Source organism: Benincasa hispida, chromosome 7 (genome assembly GCF_009727055.1).
Source record: "Benincasa hispida cultivar B227 chromosome 7, ASM972705v1, whole genome shotgun sequence".
Lineage (NCBI taxonomy): Eukaryota > Viridiplantae > Streptophyta > Magnoliopsida > Cucurbitales > Cucurbitaceae > Benincasa > Benincasa hispida.
The window spans coordinates 7,829,716-7,844,117 of NC_052355.1; the positions used below are offsets into that span (position 1 = coordinate 7,829,716).

A 14,402-nucleotide genomic window follows, 5' to 3' on the forward strand; every position below is an offset into this window, starting at 1 on the left:
GAATTGTGGTCGACTCATGTTTAGCAATTGGAGATTAAAGTTGAATTGTATGATCCATAAGCTCATCCAATCCTCCAAGTGCATAAACTCATAGAATATTAATCACACCATGCATCCACAAAAGCACTTAGCAAAGACAAACAAACAAACACATATTTTTGTTTATATTTGATAATATGTAAAATGGGAATTGATAGGGTAGTTAGCCAAGAAACTGTGCGTTTAATTATAAAGCTCATCATCTCTCCCAACTGACCTCAAAAATTGGCGGAGCTTTTCAAATTTTCTAATGCCAACACAATAAAATTCTCACCTTCTCCAAAAGCATGGCTCCTATATTTTAGACTCTTCAAAACCCCATCATGCACACCACCACCCTCACTTTTTAAACTCATCCACTCCCTTATAAATACACATATTTTCGGGCTCTCGTTGAACGGCGACGGCAGCAACGATGACGGAGGTGAACGGGAAGAAGAGGAGGAGGGGCGGCGGCGGCGGGGGAGAAAGGGTGTTTAGATTCAAAAGCTTTGGGGAGAATGGGCATCCGGCGGAGCTTGTGGGGCTGTTCCGAGAGAATGTGGAGGCACTGCTAGGGTTCGGGCGGTGCGAGGGTGGAGAGTGCGGTGGTGAGGGGTTTCGGTGTTGGTCGTTTCGGCTCCAGGTTCAGCGGCAGCCACCTTTTCATGTCGTGTTGTTTGTCGTGGAGGAGGCGGCGGAGGCGGCTACCGTGGCAGCGAGGCAGTGTAAACAATGCCAGTATGTTGGTAAGCTTTCCAAACGATGTATGAATCTTTGTTGTGTTCGTTTGTGTTTGTTTTGGGAAGGTATCTTAAGTTTGATGGTATCTTTAATAAATTTGTTTTCGGTTTGAGGTTGTAACGGCCACATATGGACTCAAATTTTGCTATTTAATTCAAAATAATTATGAACTAAAAATTTTCATCGATAAAAAAAAACGTCAAACTATTTACAGAAATAACAAAAAGAATACTACTATCAATATTTATCACATAGTATTAATGATATATTTCTATCGGTTTCTATTATTAATAGACGATGATAGGCTTGTATGAGCCTTTGCCAAATAAGATTAAATTTTGATATTTTGTGTAAATAGTTACTCTTATTTTTCTATTTTTGAATATTTCCAATTTTAAAATTAATGTTTATAGTGATGAAAAAACAGTGAAACTTAATCAATTATAATTCTCTTAATTCTTTTAAGCTAATTAATAGACATTCACTCTACCAACTAAAAGGGAGTGTTTAGTTTAAATTTTTTTGTTAAAAGAGTAAATCTTGAAATCTATGAACCAATTTGAAATAAAACTCAAATTTCAAAGGGAAAATTTAACATTTTGAAATTTATTAAACTAAATTGAAATAAAACTCAAAATTTAAGAACTAACTAGATCAAAAACCTAGGGATCAAAAATGGTTTTATTTTTTTTTTCAAAAAAGTATTATAAATATTATTTTCACCCGTATAAGCTTTTTTAGCGACTTTTAAGTAATGTTTTCAAAATAGAAACTAAATAAAATAGTTTTTAAAATGTTAAAAATAACTTTTCATTCGTGAACTTTTGTAGAAATAAAATTTAATCCCTAAAATTTGATTTATGAAGATTTAGATCTTGTATTTTCAATTTTGTAACATTGTATTTCCTAAATTTTAATAAATAACAATTTAGTCCATATGCTTATAAATTTATATCATGATTTAGTTCTTATGGTAAAACTTATTTTCAAGATTTAAAAAAATTTCTTACATAGGTAAATCAATAAACTAATTAGCGAACCCAATATATTTATGAGCTACAAAGTCTAAATCATTAAACGATAAAAATGAACATATAATTTTAATGAAATTTCTTAAGGCAGGGTCTCTTTTTTTTTTTTTCTTCTTTCTTTTGAGAAACTTAAGACAATGACTAAGTTGTAACCGATTGAAAAGTAAGTACAATGACTAAATTAATTGTACTTACATAGAAGAATTAGATTGTTACAAAGCACTAAATCGTTGCAAAATAAAAAAAATTTACTGATTAAATTGTTACATATTTTACTATTATCGTTGTTATTAGAAAAGTCAAGAGATCAGAAGATCAAATCTATCTGGATTTGTTATATGGAAAAGAGGAGAAAAAAAACAGCTAAAAGTTTGATATCAAACTTAGATTACTTTGGCATCAAGTTTTGAAATTTTTTCTTGAAAAATGTAAGAAATGCATTCTTAAATTTAATCCAATGATCTAATCAATTATTAACCTTTTTTTAAAGAAAAAAAATTATCTTTTGAAAACAATTGTTAATTTTTTTTTTTTGAAATTATTTATGTTTGAATTGTAATACTAAAGAAATTCAACTCCATTTTTCGATTAATGTATAGAGTGCTAATGTAACATTCATTCATTCATTCATTATAGTGCTTATAAAGTAAAAAATATTCAACTAAATCTATTATAATTTTATTCTCTTCAAATATATATAAAGAATAGGGTTAAAATGGGAAAAATATATTTTCAGACCCTAAGTTTTGGGTCTAGTTTTCATTTGGTCCCTAGATTTTAAAATGTTGCAATTTTTTTTTAGATTCAAGTTTCGTTTCAATTTGATTCTTAGGTTTCAAGATAAGCACCAAATTGAAACTCACTTTCCATATTTATGTTAATGTCTATTAATTAATTTTAAAAAATTATAATTAACTAAGTTTTAGACCAAACTAAAATAATACTGTAACCTCAAAGATAAATTTGAATCATTTTGAAACCTAAGGATTAAACCGAAACCCAAATTCAAAACTCATTGATTAAAAACGTAACATTTTGAAACGTAGGGACCATATGAAAACAGGATCGAAAACATACGGACAAAAAATATTTTGTTTTTTTCGTTTCTGTTCAAAGTTATAAGTACAAATTTTCAGGGTGGGGACAGCATATGATATGCAATAAAAAGTATCACTTTGTGTTGCCATCAAAGGAGACAATGGTGGCTGCTTCTTCTTCTTCAAACAGCAAAAGCATGTTGAGTTTGAGGCTGATGGAATTACAAGGTCATATTCTTCATGGGGTTTTCCATTCTAATGGCTTTGGCCATTTGCTGTGCCTCAATGGACAAGAAATGGGCAATTCATTACCTGGCTACCTTGTCATGGACTTTTGGGATCGCTTGTGCAATGTACTTAAAGCAAGGTTAGCCTCCTTAATATTTAATTTGTTTCATAATTTCTAAGAAGTTAGGGTTGAAATGAAATCGATAAGGTAAAGAAAGCGAGAAAACGTAAACAGTAAAAATTAACACTAGGAGTGTTAAAAAAACCTGATGGTCTGAAAAAGTCAATCAACCCTATCCAATCTGTGTTTTGAGTTGGGTTATCAAGTCATTTGGATTGGGATGGATTGAAATAAATGAAATCTTTGTGGGTTGAGTTGGTTCTTGGGTTCACTTCAAATAACACAAACCAATACGAACTAACCCAAACTTATTATGAACTTTAAAATGTATATATATATATATATATATACACACACATATATATTACTTATGATACAATTATAAATACATATTTATTTAAGTTTTATTATCTTTTAGGATAATTAATTCTCCAACGGTTCCTACAAAAAGAAAAGTTTTTAGCACATTGAAAAGAAAAATTTTATTATATAAATTAAAATTAAGTTGTTAATCTTAATTCAATATATGAAAATAATTCAATCAAATTTTTATTTAATAAAACTTACTTCATTTTAGAATAAAAATTTAAATAAATAACCCAATTAACCCAAACCAACCCAACCCAAGTGTTTCATGGTTGGTTGGGTTAGGTTCATTTTTTAATAAGGGTAATTTGGTTTTGGATAAATTAATAATCCGAACAATTAGGTTAGGTCTAAAAATCGTTCAACCCAACCCAATCCAACCCACGAACACCCCTAATTAAAACATATATTGTAGTTTAGTAATAGCTACGATACACGGACAAATGGGGAGTACTTTTATTATTAGAGAGGAATATCAAATAATACCAACCACAGAGACATCAATGAGTTAAGAGATTTATATACAACACCTCTCTAAAAACGTAGGCCCAAAATCATAAATCATAAATAATGTTTATGCAATTGGACATGTTTGGGAGTGATTTTGGATACATTAAAATCACATTTATCATATTATAATTATCTCGAAATGTGTTTTAATAATTTAAAATCAATTTTGATGGTATGAAAAGCACGGTCAAAAGTTAAGTATAAAATTAAACACTAATCCAACTTTGAGTCAATAAATTAAAGATGTGTTCAATAGTGATTTTTAATATGACAAAAATGACTTTAACTATTTCAAAATTACTCCCAAACATATCATTAGGTTTCGAGAGACTTATAATCATTCGAAACACTAAACAACAAATTTGAGGCATTCTAACGTAAAACTTAATTACTTTTTCTTCTTTTATTGTAGTAATTTTTTTTATTTTTTTTTTTATTTTAGATGGAGAGGTAAGAGTTTTAAAGTACGTAATAAATAGGTTATGGGCCGGGTCTCACCAAATTGTGATCTCATTCATTGATTTTTCTAGTAAACATCGTAATGGAATGAAATTTTTTTATTATTGTTCATTCATCTCATTCTTGGTAAGTAAAATAGAGGCAATTTGGTATTTTGTATGTAAGTTCTCAAATTGTCAATTTTGTATATAATTTTAAACTTTATAAAAAAATTAGGAACAGTGGCAAATATAGACATTAGACCCAAAGTATTAGCAGATATAACATAATGTAAAAAAAAATTGCAAATATGACCAAATTTAAATAGTCTATCAATGATAAACCATATTATTGGTAGGATTTTATCAGTGATAGACCATATCACTAGTAAGAGTCTAACAACGATAAAAGTTTATTTGGGAGTCTATCAACGATAGAAGTCTATCGTTGATAGACTTGTCTATATTTGCAATTTTTTTAAACGATGTTATACACTTGATTATTATTCTTAAAAATGCTACTAATTGCAATTACCCGTATTAGTTACATACTTAGTCCTACATTAAGACATAATATTCTATTTTGTGTAAAGAAATACTCATAGATTTGAAAAACTTTTGAATAAGCAAATGATCTATTAGACAAAAAAATTAAAAGTTCAGTGAATACTAATCAAATAGTTTTAAATTCAAAAACTTATTAGATATTTTTTGAGGTTTAGAGACGTTATAAAACACAATCTTCATAGTTCACAATTAAACTTGTAATTTCGAAACAAAAATATTTATATTTCTTGTTTTCTTTATATATATTTGACATAGTAACATCTTATATTCCATTTATGTTTGGATGAGAAACTCAACATAGGAAGGTGAGTTTGAGGGACATTTCACAAAAGAGAGGAATGGAACTAAGGCTACTCCACAACATTGCCTATGGTCAGTCATGGTTTGGCCAATGGGGTTACAAATTTAGCCATGGAGCCTTCAAAGTGACCATTCAAATGCACCAAAAAGCCATTGAAGCCCTTCAAACCCTCCCTCTCCCTCTCATTCTCCACCACTTTGCCTCTATTCATCCCCAAGTTCCCTTCATTTTCTCCAAGTATCAATCCCTCTCTAACCACCCTCTTCTCACCCTCCAAGATCTCCTCCATTTCATGCTCAACCTCAAATCCCCTCTCCACACACAAAACTCCATGGAATGCTCCCATAGCTTGGCCGGATTCTTGCTCGAGACCTCTTGTCGATGGTCCCCGAAGCGTGTTGAGATGGCGGTTCGAGTCATCATCGAGGCATTGAAGCGAGCGGAGTTTCGATGGGTTTCTCGGCAGGAGGTACGAGATGCAGCTCGTATTTATATCGGCGATACAGGGTTGCTGGATTTCGTGTTGAAGTCATTAGGAAATCATGTTGTTGGAAATTATTTGGTTCGAAGAACATTGAATCCTGTGACCAAGGTGCTTGAGTATTGCTTGCAAGATGTTTGCAGTAATGTTCAAATGAAACCCAGGTGTGCTAAATTACAATTCACCTTGAAAAGCATAAAGCTTATGAGTTTCAAAACAAATTTGTCTATTTTCTTTGGACTTAAATTCTATATCGATATCTAAGATCCCGTTTGGTAATCATTCCGTTTTTAATTTTTGTTTTGAAAGTTAAGTTTATGAACACTACTTCCACCTCCAAATTTCTTATTTTGTTATCTACTTTTCACCAATGGTTTAGAAAACCAAGTCAAATTTTGAAAACTAAAAAAAAGTAGTTTTTCAAAAATTGTTTTTGTTTTTGAAATTTGATTAAGAATTCAACCATTGTAGAAAGATGTAAATGATATAAGAAATATGGAGAAAATAAGTTTAATTTTCAAAAACCAAAAATTAAAAACGAAATGGTTACAAACAGGCCTAACCTTTTAAAGATATTTTATTTTGATTCTTAAACTTTTTCAAAGTTCATGTTAGTGCTTGAACTTTCGAGATCTATTTTATTTAATAAACTTTTTTTTTTTAATGTGTCTAGCTAGTTTGCCACTAAGCATATTAGATCAATCAACTTAATAACCCTACTACTGTTATGCGTACTAATGTCTTCAAGTGAGCATGTAATAATAAAATCTACATAAGATAAGATCAAAATGAAAAATTTCTTAAAATTCATAACTAAGATGGATCTTTTAAAAGTTCAAAACAAAACAAAATAAATTTTGGAATTAATAAACATTTGGTTTTTTATTTCTGAAAATTGAACCTAATATCTTTTAATCTATTACCATGATTTTCACGTTTCTTAAGTAAAATGGTTGATTTCTTAACCAAATTCCAACTTAAAAAAATATTTTGAGATACATAATACAAGTGCTCTAGTTCCAAGTTAAACTACCACTAAATTAAAAGACAACAAATTTACTATTTACTTTTGCATTTATATTTTTAACATTTGCTTTTACATTTATATTTTTAACAAGGTGTAAAGTTGGGAGAGCTGAGTTAGCAAAAGATATCTCCCACCTCTACAAATACATTCTTGGAGACCAAAAGCCATTGCAGGCCAAAGGAATTCTTCCCACTCTAACAATGGCTTCCGAGATCATCCTCGACTCGAAGTTCCTCATCAAGAAGTACACAGCCGAGCCACAAACGAAACCCGAGCTCGAAATTGAAGGAAAATTAAACCTATTGTGCACAATTAGACTCAAAAGACAAGAAGCAACAACAATACTTCCATATGAGTGCATTGCATTGAATAACAATGCCACCATTGATGAGCTAAAGGGGGAGGTGGAAAGGAACTTCAAAGAAATATATTGGGGATTGAGGAGTTTTGAAGTGAAAAGGATAGTGGATTTGGAGGCAAAAGGGAAGGATTTGGTGGTTGAGTTAGTGGAAGTAGGTGGGAAGTTGGTGTTTGAAGGAAGTGGAGAAGATGAAGGAAGCTTTTTCTTCAATAATAATAATAATGGTGGAATTGAGAAGAGAATTATAGAGTGTGTTTGTGGAGCTGTGGAAGATGATGGGGAGAGGATGGTGGGTTGTGATATTTGTGAAATTTGGCAGCACACAAGGTGTGTACAAATACCAAATGAACAACAAGTTCCTCACATTTTTATTTGTAATAGGTGTGACCAAAAAATTGCATTGCTACATTCACTGCCTTAGTGGCAATGAAATTTGTGTATTTGAAGTATAAAAACTAAGTGTTTTCTTTGCTATTTTCATATATTCCTATGAACTTTTGTGTTCTTGCCCATTTGTTTTGGTTTCTTCTTCTTCTAACTAATCATTAATGTGAAATTTTCAAAGACTATGAAGCATATATACTTCATGTGAGGCAAAGAATCAGTATCAAACACGTATCGAATACCAATACTTTTCAAATACGTATCTATTTCTACATATATTTTTTTTAAAGAAAAAAAACAACAACTCATCTAATTTTCTCCAATCTAAAACGAGGAAACCTATTTAAAAATCTCACTACTTGAGTCCAAAACTAAAAGGAAAAAGAATAAATAATGGACCAAACCCTAGACTAGAATCATCTAATCTCCATCTTTACATTTGAGTCCCCACAAAATCTATCAAAATATAAACCATTTGGATATCTTCAACAATTCAATGAAGAAGTTCTTCATTTATCTTCATACTTCTCCCTTTAATCTTCTTCTTCTTCTTTGCAACATGAGTCACTTTTCTATTGCATTTTATTAACTATTGTACTTCAACATCTTAGATGTTGCTTTTTTTTGTATTGTATTTCAGTGTTTGTATTATATTTTGTGCTATTGTTATTAACTTGTATGCTAAATTATCTATATCCTAGATTTTTTTAAAGAAAAGGAAAATGTATATTCATCGTATTAATATTCTCGTTTTTTAGAAATATATATATATATATTAAAAAATATATAAAAAAATGACGCATCCTTAGATGTATCCGTATCTTAGTTTTTTTTAAATTGACGAATCGCCGTATTCAATCATATCCATATCGGTAGTCGTATCCGTATCTGTACTTCATAGATAGTTGATTTTAGGTAAGATGACAAGCTTTTTCATGAAATTTCACTATAAGAAATAGTGAAACCAGACAAACAAAAAATTGTCATAAATTTGACATAAAGAGAGAAGTGTCCATTTAGATCAATTCTTTTCACTTTTAATTTTATGTTTGGTATATCTATGAAATTAATAAGTGTATATTAATTGGACAAAAAAATTAAAAATTCAAAAGATATTGTATTTGATTTATACTATTAGTTGGCTTGTTGTAGTTTACACTTTTATGACTAAATTCTTCATATCACCCTAACTCCATAAAGGAGCCATCAGGTTCATATCACCCTAACTCCATAAAGGAGCCATCAGGTCAAATCTTTCATTCTGCTTGGAGGGATGCCTACTTAGGTGAGGTTTGGCCCTAAATGATTTTCTCCTAATTTAGTTCATCCATATGTCCTGCCACTTGTTCTACTCAGTAGTATAGGTAATATTGAATCGATTATTAGAAATTGTATTTGATGATGCAAATGAACTTTCAGAAGTCCTATATGATCACTAGAATGATTGTAATTGTTGAAGTATTTGAACTTATATGCCTTGGATTATCTTTGGATTGATCACCCTTGCATATTATCATTACTTTACTAATACTGACTCACAATCTATGATATTTAGTTGTGTGAATCTTTTGTAGTACAAATCAAAGCATATTTGTATATAAATTGATTGGCTATTTATGATGGTCTTTCTACAACATTGCATGATTGATTAAGTTTATGAATGAAATCATTTAGAATACTAAAGCATTACTAAGGAACTAATGTCTTAACTTTCCCCTTAATTTTAATATGAATGTGACATTGTTTATGGAGCATGTTCCAATTAATTAAGCACTTGGTTGAATCAAAGCGTCTTGATTTATATCCTAGGACACTTGTTGTGGCATTATTGAACAAGTTGGCTAAGTACTTGCATGATTTTATGATTACCTTTAGTGTCCAATGAAAAACTAATTACACAGATGGATTCGATTACTTAAACTAGAACTTTTCTCATTGTTATATTTTGTTTCGATTATCGCCTTTACTTTTCCTATTATTTACTTTTCTTGCTATTCACACTTGTAAAACAAACTATCAACCCCCTTTTATGTGGTTATCTTAAGAACTTTGATCGTTGACTAGATGAAAACATAGTTGCTCCATGTGGATCTACTCAGCCTACTAATACAACAGTTTTGGTTAGGTTTGGAGTTTTAAAATTTATTTGGTGGTTGAAAAAAGATTTAACACCCTATTTCTTCCTCAATCAAATATCTCACTGATAGATAATGTGAGTTTATGTCTTGGCTTTATCTTATTGGGATAACCTCAATCCACCTTTAAAAAACAACAACAAATATGGCTTTTTTCGATGGCAAAAACCGTCGAAAAAAGTAAAAAACATAGAAAAATTCTTTCCCTATTGGAACGTACCATCACGCAGAGGAAGTGACCAGATCCATAAGCACTCTAATTCATTAATTTTGGCAGAAATGAAAGCATGCTATAGCATAAATAAATGGGTTTCAAGACATACATTTGTAGAACTTCCTCAAAGCTTGAAATCTCCTCTGAATCTTGTTGTAGACCACCCTAAGATCTTCCCTACTATCCTCTTGGTGCTCTGATAATGGGCAGAAATACACGTTATCGTAGTGCTAAGTTTTTAAACAATGCCGGCTTGCGCTGATAAAATATGTTAAATTGCGTCCAAAAGTATTAAGTTTACAACATTGTGGTCGCATGCGTTCATCGCATAGAAACAATTGATTTTTATATTCTTATGCAGAATATGCGTTGACGCAAAGTGGAAAGAGCGATCACAGGAAATCATTGGTCGAGCGCAGCATTATCGCAAGGCTTTGCGGTGATTTGTGTTTGCAAACATCTGCTCAAGAAGGATTGCAGCATAGAGTCGGTGCAACTTGGTGGGCGCATCTGGGTGAAAGGCATAATTAATCACGATGGGACAGAAAGCTGATGACGGTCGAATCTGAATTAAGCTGAAAGCCACTAACGATAACAAGTACATTCAGCTTTTCGGTGACAAATATTTGGCACATCAATAAGGGAATTAAAGCCATCCCATCTGTGCAATCATAAGAGAGAAGCCGCCTTCACCCTGAACCTCTATAAATACCAAAGGCATCCTTCAGAAAAGGGGTTCAACAAGTTAACGAATTCGCCTGTTCACCGATTTAGGAGTTTTAGCCGTGTTCATAGTTTTCTATTGTTTTTAAGGTGGAGCAAGGGAAGAGTAGAGGCGCCGGAAGATCGCTCAGGGAAACTCGAAAGAGAAACCAGAGGCGTAAAAGTAGAGAGTGGGCTGACTCTTGCGAGAGCAAGATTATCTTTTGAACACGAGTAGAAAGATAGTGTAAAAGCCTGGGCATCAAGAGATTGCTACTAGACTCTTTATTCTCTTCTTGCATTGTCATTTTGTACTTCAACTTTATATTTATACAATGGAAGTTCTTATTTTACATTGTTCACTCTCTTCGCATGCATGAGTAGCTAAACCTGTTGAATAGGTTGAGGAGAACTAAGCTAAAATAACCTAGGAAGTTCATTGTTTGTGATTATCTTGTGTTATGTTGTGCCAAACATCCCTTTAGAGCTACTCGAGAGAGAGTCTAAAGAAAGAACCTAAGACTTGAGAGAGCTATGTTAGAATTTAGACTCGAGAGAGCAAGATTAGAACTGCATAAACAAGAGATGGAGACTTAGAGATAAGCTCTGTCTGCCTACCTACATCGCATGCACCCTAGAGATAGGTATGATATTATGTGGTCGCCTTATTTGTGTGTGTGTCATTTTTCATCGCATAAATAAGAATAGAGGCTTATGTGTAGGTCCTACAGACTTATCGCATATATCGCATGCATTCTAGCCTTAGAAGCCGTGGCATTCACACCGAGAGGTGGTTTACTATTGTATGCATGTTGCATGATTGCATAGCATGAACGCATCCTAGGAAGTGTTAGTCGAAACTTTTCTCAACCCGTTCACCGCATACTCATCACATCTTTCATTTTATCAACTCTTTTCCAACTTCGCCACATTTGTTTATTTTCATTACCGCAACAAACAAAACCAACACTTATTTGAGTTACCGGTTACCACAAAGTTTTCCTGAAAATTATCACCGCATATTGTTTTCCCAAGTCCCTGAGTTTGACCCTGGACTTACTAGGAAACTCAGTGGGGTTTACACTTAGATTCCACTGAGAAAACTTGAGTGCTCAACGCATTCCGTCATCGTAATTCATTCATAACTCCACATCATAAAATAAAGCATCAAGTTCTTGGCGTCGTTGCCGGGGACTTCAGCAAAATAGTGTGCTAACGGTAATTTTTTTTGATTTCTTTGCAAACTCTCAATCTCTGGCGAATTACGACCCAGAGATTGAGAGAACATTTTGACGCAGACTAAGAGACAACTGCCAACAACAAGAGAAAACACCAAGAATGGCGAAATAACCGAAAGCAAGGGCCGCAAACGCGAACAATATAATGGCTAACCCCATCTTTTTGGCGAATGACCGCAATAGACCCATTTGGGACTATGTGTCGCCCAACCTCTATGATTTCTCTCAAGGAATCATGAGGCCAGCGTTAGATGGATCGAGGTTTGAAATGAAGTCGGTAATGTTGCAGATGGTTCAGGTTGCTGGGCAGTTTGGAGGAAGGCATGGCGAAGACTCGCACCCCCACCTCCGGAGCTTCATAGAAATCTGTAACACTTTTGTGTTCCCGAATATCTCTACCAAAGAAGTTCGACTAACCCTGTTTCCATTTTTCCCCATGTGATCAAGAAAGAAAAATGGGCATATTCTCTCGAACCAGAGAGATAACTTCGTGGGGAACAAGTGGTGGAAAAGTTTATGAAGAAGTATTTCCCACCACCGAGAATGCTACGAGAAGGAAATTAATAACAAATTTTGAATAAAAAGATGACGAATCATTCAGTGATGCCTGGGCGAGGTTTAAGCGGTTGGTAAGAGACTGTCCATAGAATGGCTTACCAGGCTGCCTAAAAATGGAGATTTTTTACCAAGGACCGAAATCCCCTCTTCGTAGACCGCTGCCATGCGGCAGCCGCTAGTGGTCTACTAGACAAAACATATGAGAAGACAAAGAGTATACTTTATTGCATTTCCAAAAACTACGAGGATTGGCAGGAAAGCGGATTAAAGATTAGAATTAAAGATAATGACGCAAACAACAGGGCCATTTGCATCCCTGCAAAATCAAATGACTGCGATGATGAGTTTGATTATAAGGCATCGCAATTAATAACACGGGAGAGAAAAAAGGCAGGTTCAATGTAATTGCTCAAACGACCGCAAGTTGGTGTCATTTGCGGAGATACTCACTCGATGGAAGAATGCCCACAAACTCGGGGTATACTTCATGAGAAATTTAATCCCTACTCTGATACATACAACCCCAGGTGGAGAAACCACCCAAATTTCGTATGGAAAAATCAACAACAAAGCTTTCAATCTGTGGCGCAAAAAGAAAGGCCACCTGGATTTTTCCCACGAAATGACGGTCAGAAGAGCAATCGGGCCTGTACTTTGCAACCACCGCAATCCTCGTCCTTAGAGAGCTTGTTGAAGCAGCACATTGAGACAAACGAATCAGTGCTTCAGAATCAAGCAACATCCATTCAGAATCTAGAAATTCAACTAGGACAAATTGCGGGCGAGCTGAAAAATAGACCGCAAGGAGCATTGTCGAGCTCAACTAAGCTCCCTCGCAATGCTGGGGGTACCGGGAAGGAATAATGCTTAGCAGTCTCCTTGCTAAGCAACAACATGACTGCGGAAGTAGGGGAGGAGCCTATCATAACCAACTTGAATGCGGTGACAACCGAAGACCCGTTGACCTATAGTTCAAAAAATCCCGAGAAAATGAACCTCGAAGTTGCGTCCACCCTCAAGCCTTCAAAACATGAGATAGAAGAAGTCCAACCACCAACAACTCCGCAAATATTGAAATAAAAACAAAATGATGAAAAAAGATCGCAATAGTAGCCGCAGCGCAAAATGTTATGATCTCACAAAAAATGTGCGACCCAAGAATCTTCACGATACCATGCTCCATTGGAGGGATCTACAGTGGCCAAGCACTATTTGATCTTGGGGAAAGTATAAACATAATGCTGCTATCAATCTTCAAACAATTGAATGCTGGAAAACTCACGCCCACGATAGAGACTCTCCTGTTTGCGGACAGATCCCGAATACATCCTAAAGGAGAGTTGAAAAATGCCGCAATCTCAATTGATAAATTTCTCTTGCCGGCAGACTTTCTTATTTTGGATTACAAAGCAGACGAAGATGCGCCCATCATATTGGGACGACCTTTCCTTTCGACCGGTCACGCTCAAATTGATGTGCGCAAAGGGGAGATCGTAATGAACATTCATGGGGAAAAGCTCCGGATTAAGGCAGTCAAGATCCCAGAAGACAAAGAAAAGAGAGAAAAGCCACCATGGACGTGAAAAGACCAGCCTAGAATAAGCAGTCCCTGAGTTACGATATAACTCAACCTCATCAGGGACGCAATCCCTTTGAATATCCTTTTCCTACATCAATACTTCATGAACTTTTATCATCTCGTTATTATCTATTATCGCAATTACCTTTTTGTTATCAGCACCTTTCTTATTCTAAAAAAAAAAAAGAAAAAGAAAAAAAGGGGGGGGGTTGTTTTATTTAATCTCATTTGACCCTCTCTATTTTTCTTGCAACGATCGAGGTGTTGGATTGCGGAGGGGTTACACAAAGAAGCAACTTATTTTATTCCATCACCGCAATCTAAAGAAGATAGATTGCTGCAAAGAAGGATGCATCAACACAC

General features: G+C 33.9%; 1 protein-coding gene across 1 annotated transcript; it reads left to right on the plus strand.

Annotated features, from left to right (window-relative positions):
• Nucleotides 1-454: 454 nt before the first annotated feature.
• LOC120080958 (PHD finger protein MALE STERILITY 1) lies at nt 455-7,650 on the plus strand. The gene is made up of 4 exons (XM_039035640.1): nt 455-767; nt 2,930-3,197; nt 5,361-6,005; nt 6,960-7,650. The coding sequence occupies exons 1-4, from the start codon at nt 455-457 to the stop codon at nt 7,648-7,650; spliced, it is 1,917 nt and encodes a 638-aa protein (XP_038891568.1).
• The last annotated feature ends 6,752 nt before the right edge of the window (nt 7,651-14,402 follow it).

Coding starts and splice junctions, on each gene's coding strand:
- LOC120080958 (XM_039035640.1), top strand. CDS start 455: ATGACGGAGGTGAACGGGAAGAAGAGGAGGAGGGGCGGCGGCGGCGGG. Junction 768..2,929: donor TAAACAATGCCAGTATGTTG/GTAAGCTTTCCA, acceptor ACAAATTTTCAG/GGTGGGGACAGCATATGATA. Junction 6,006..6,959: donor AATGTTCAAATGAAACCCAG/GTGTGCTAAATT, acceptor ATTTTTAACAAG/GTGTAAAGTTGGGAGAGCTG.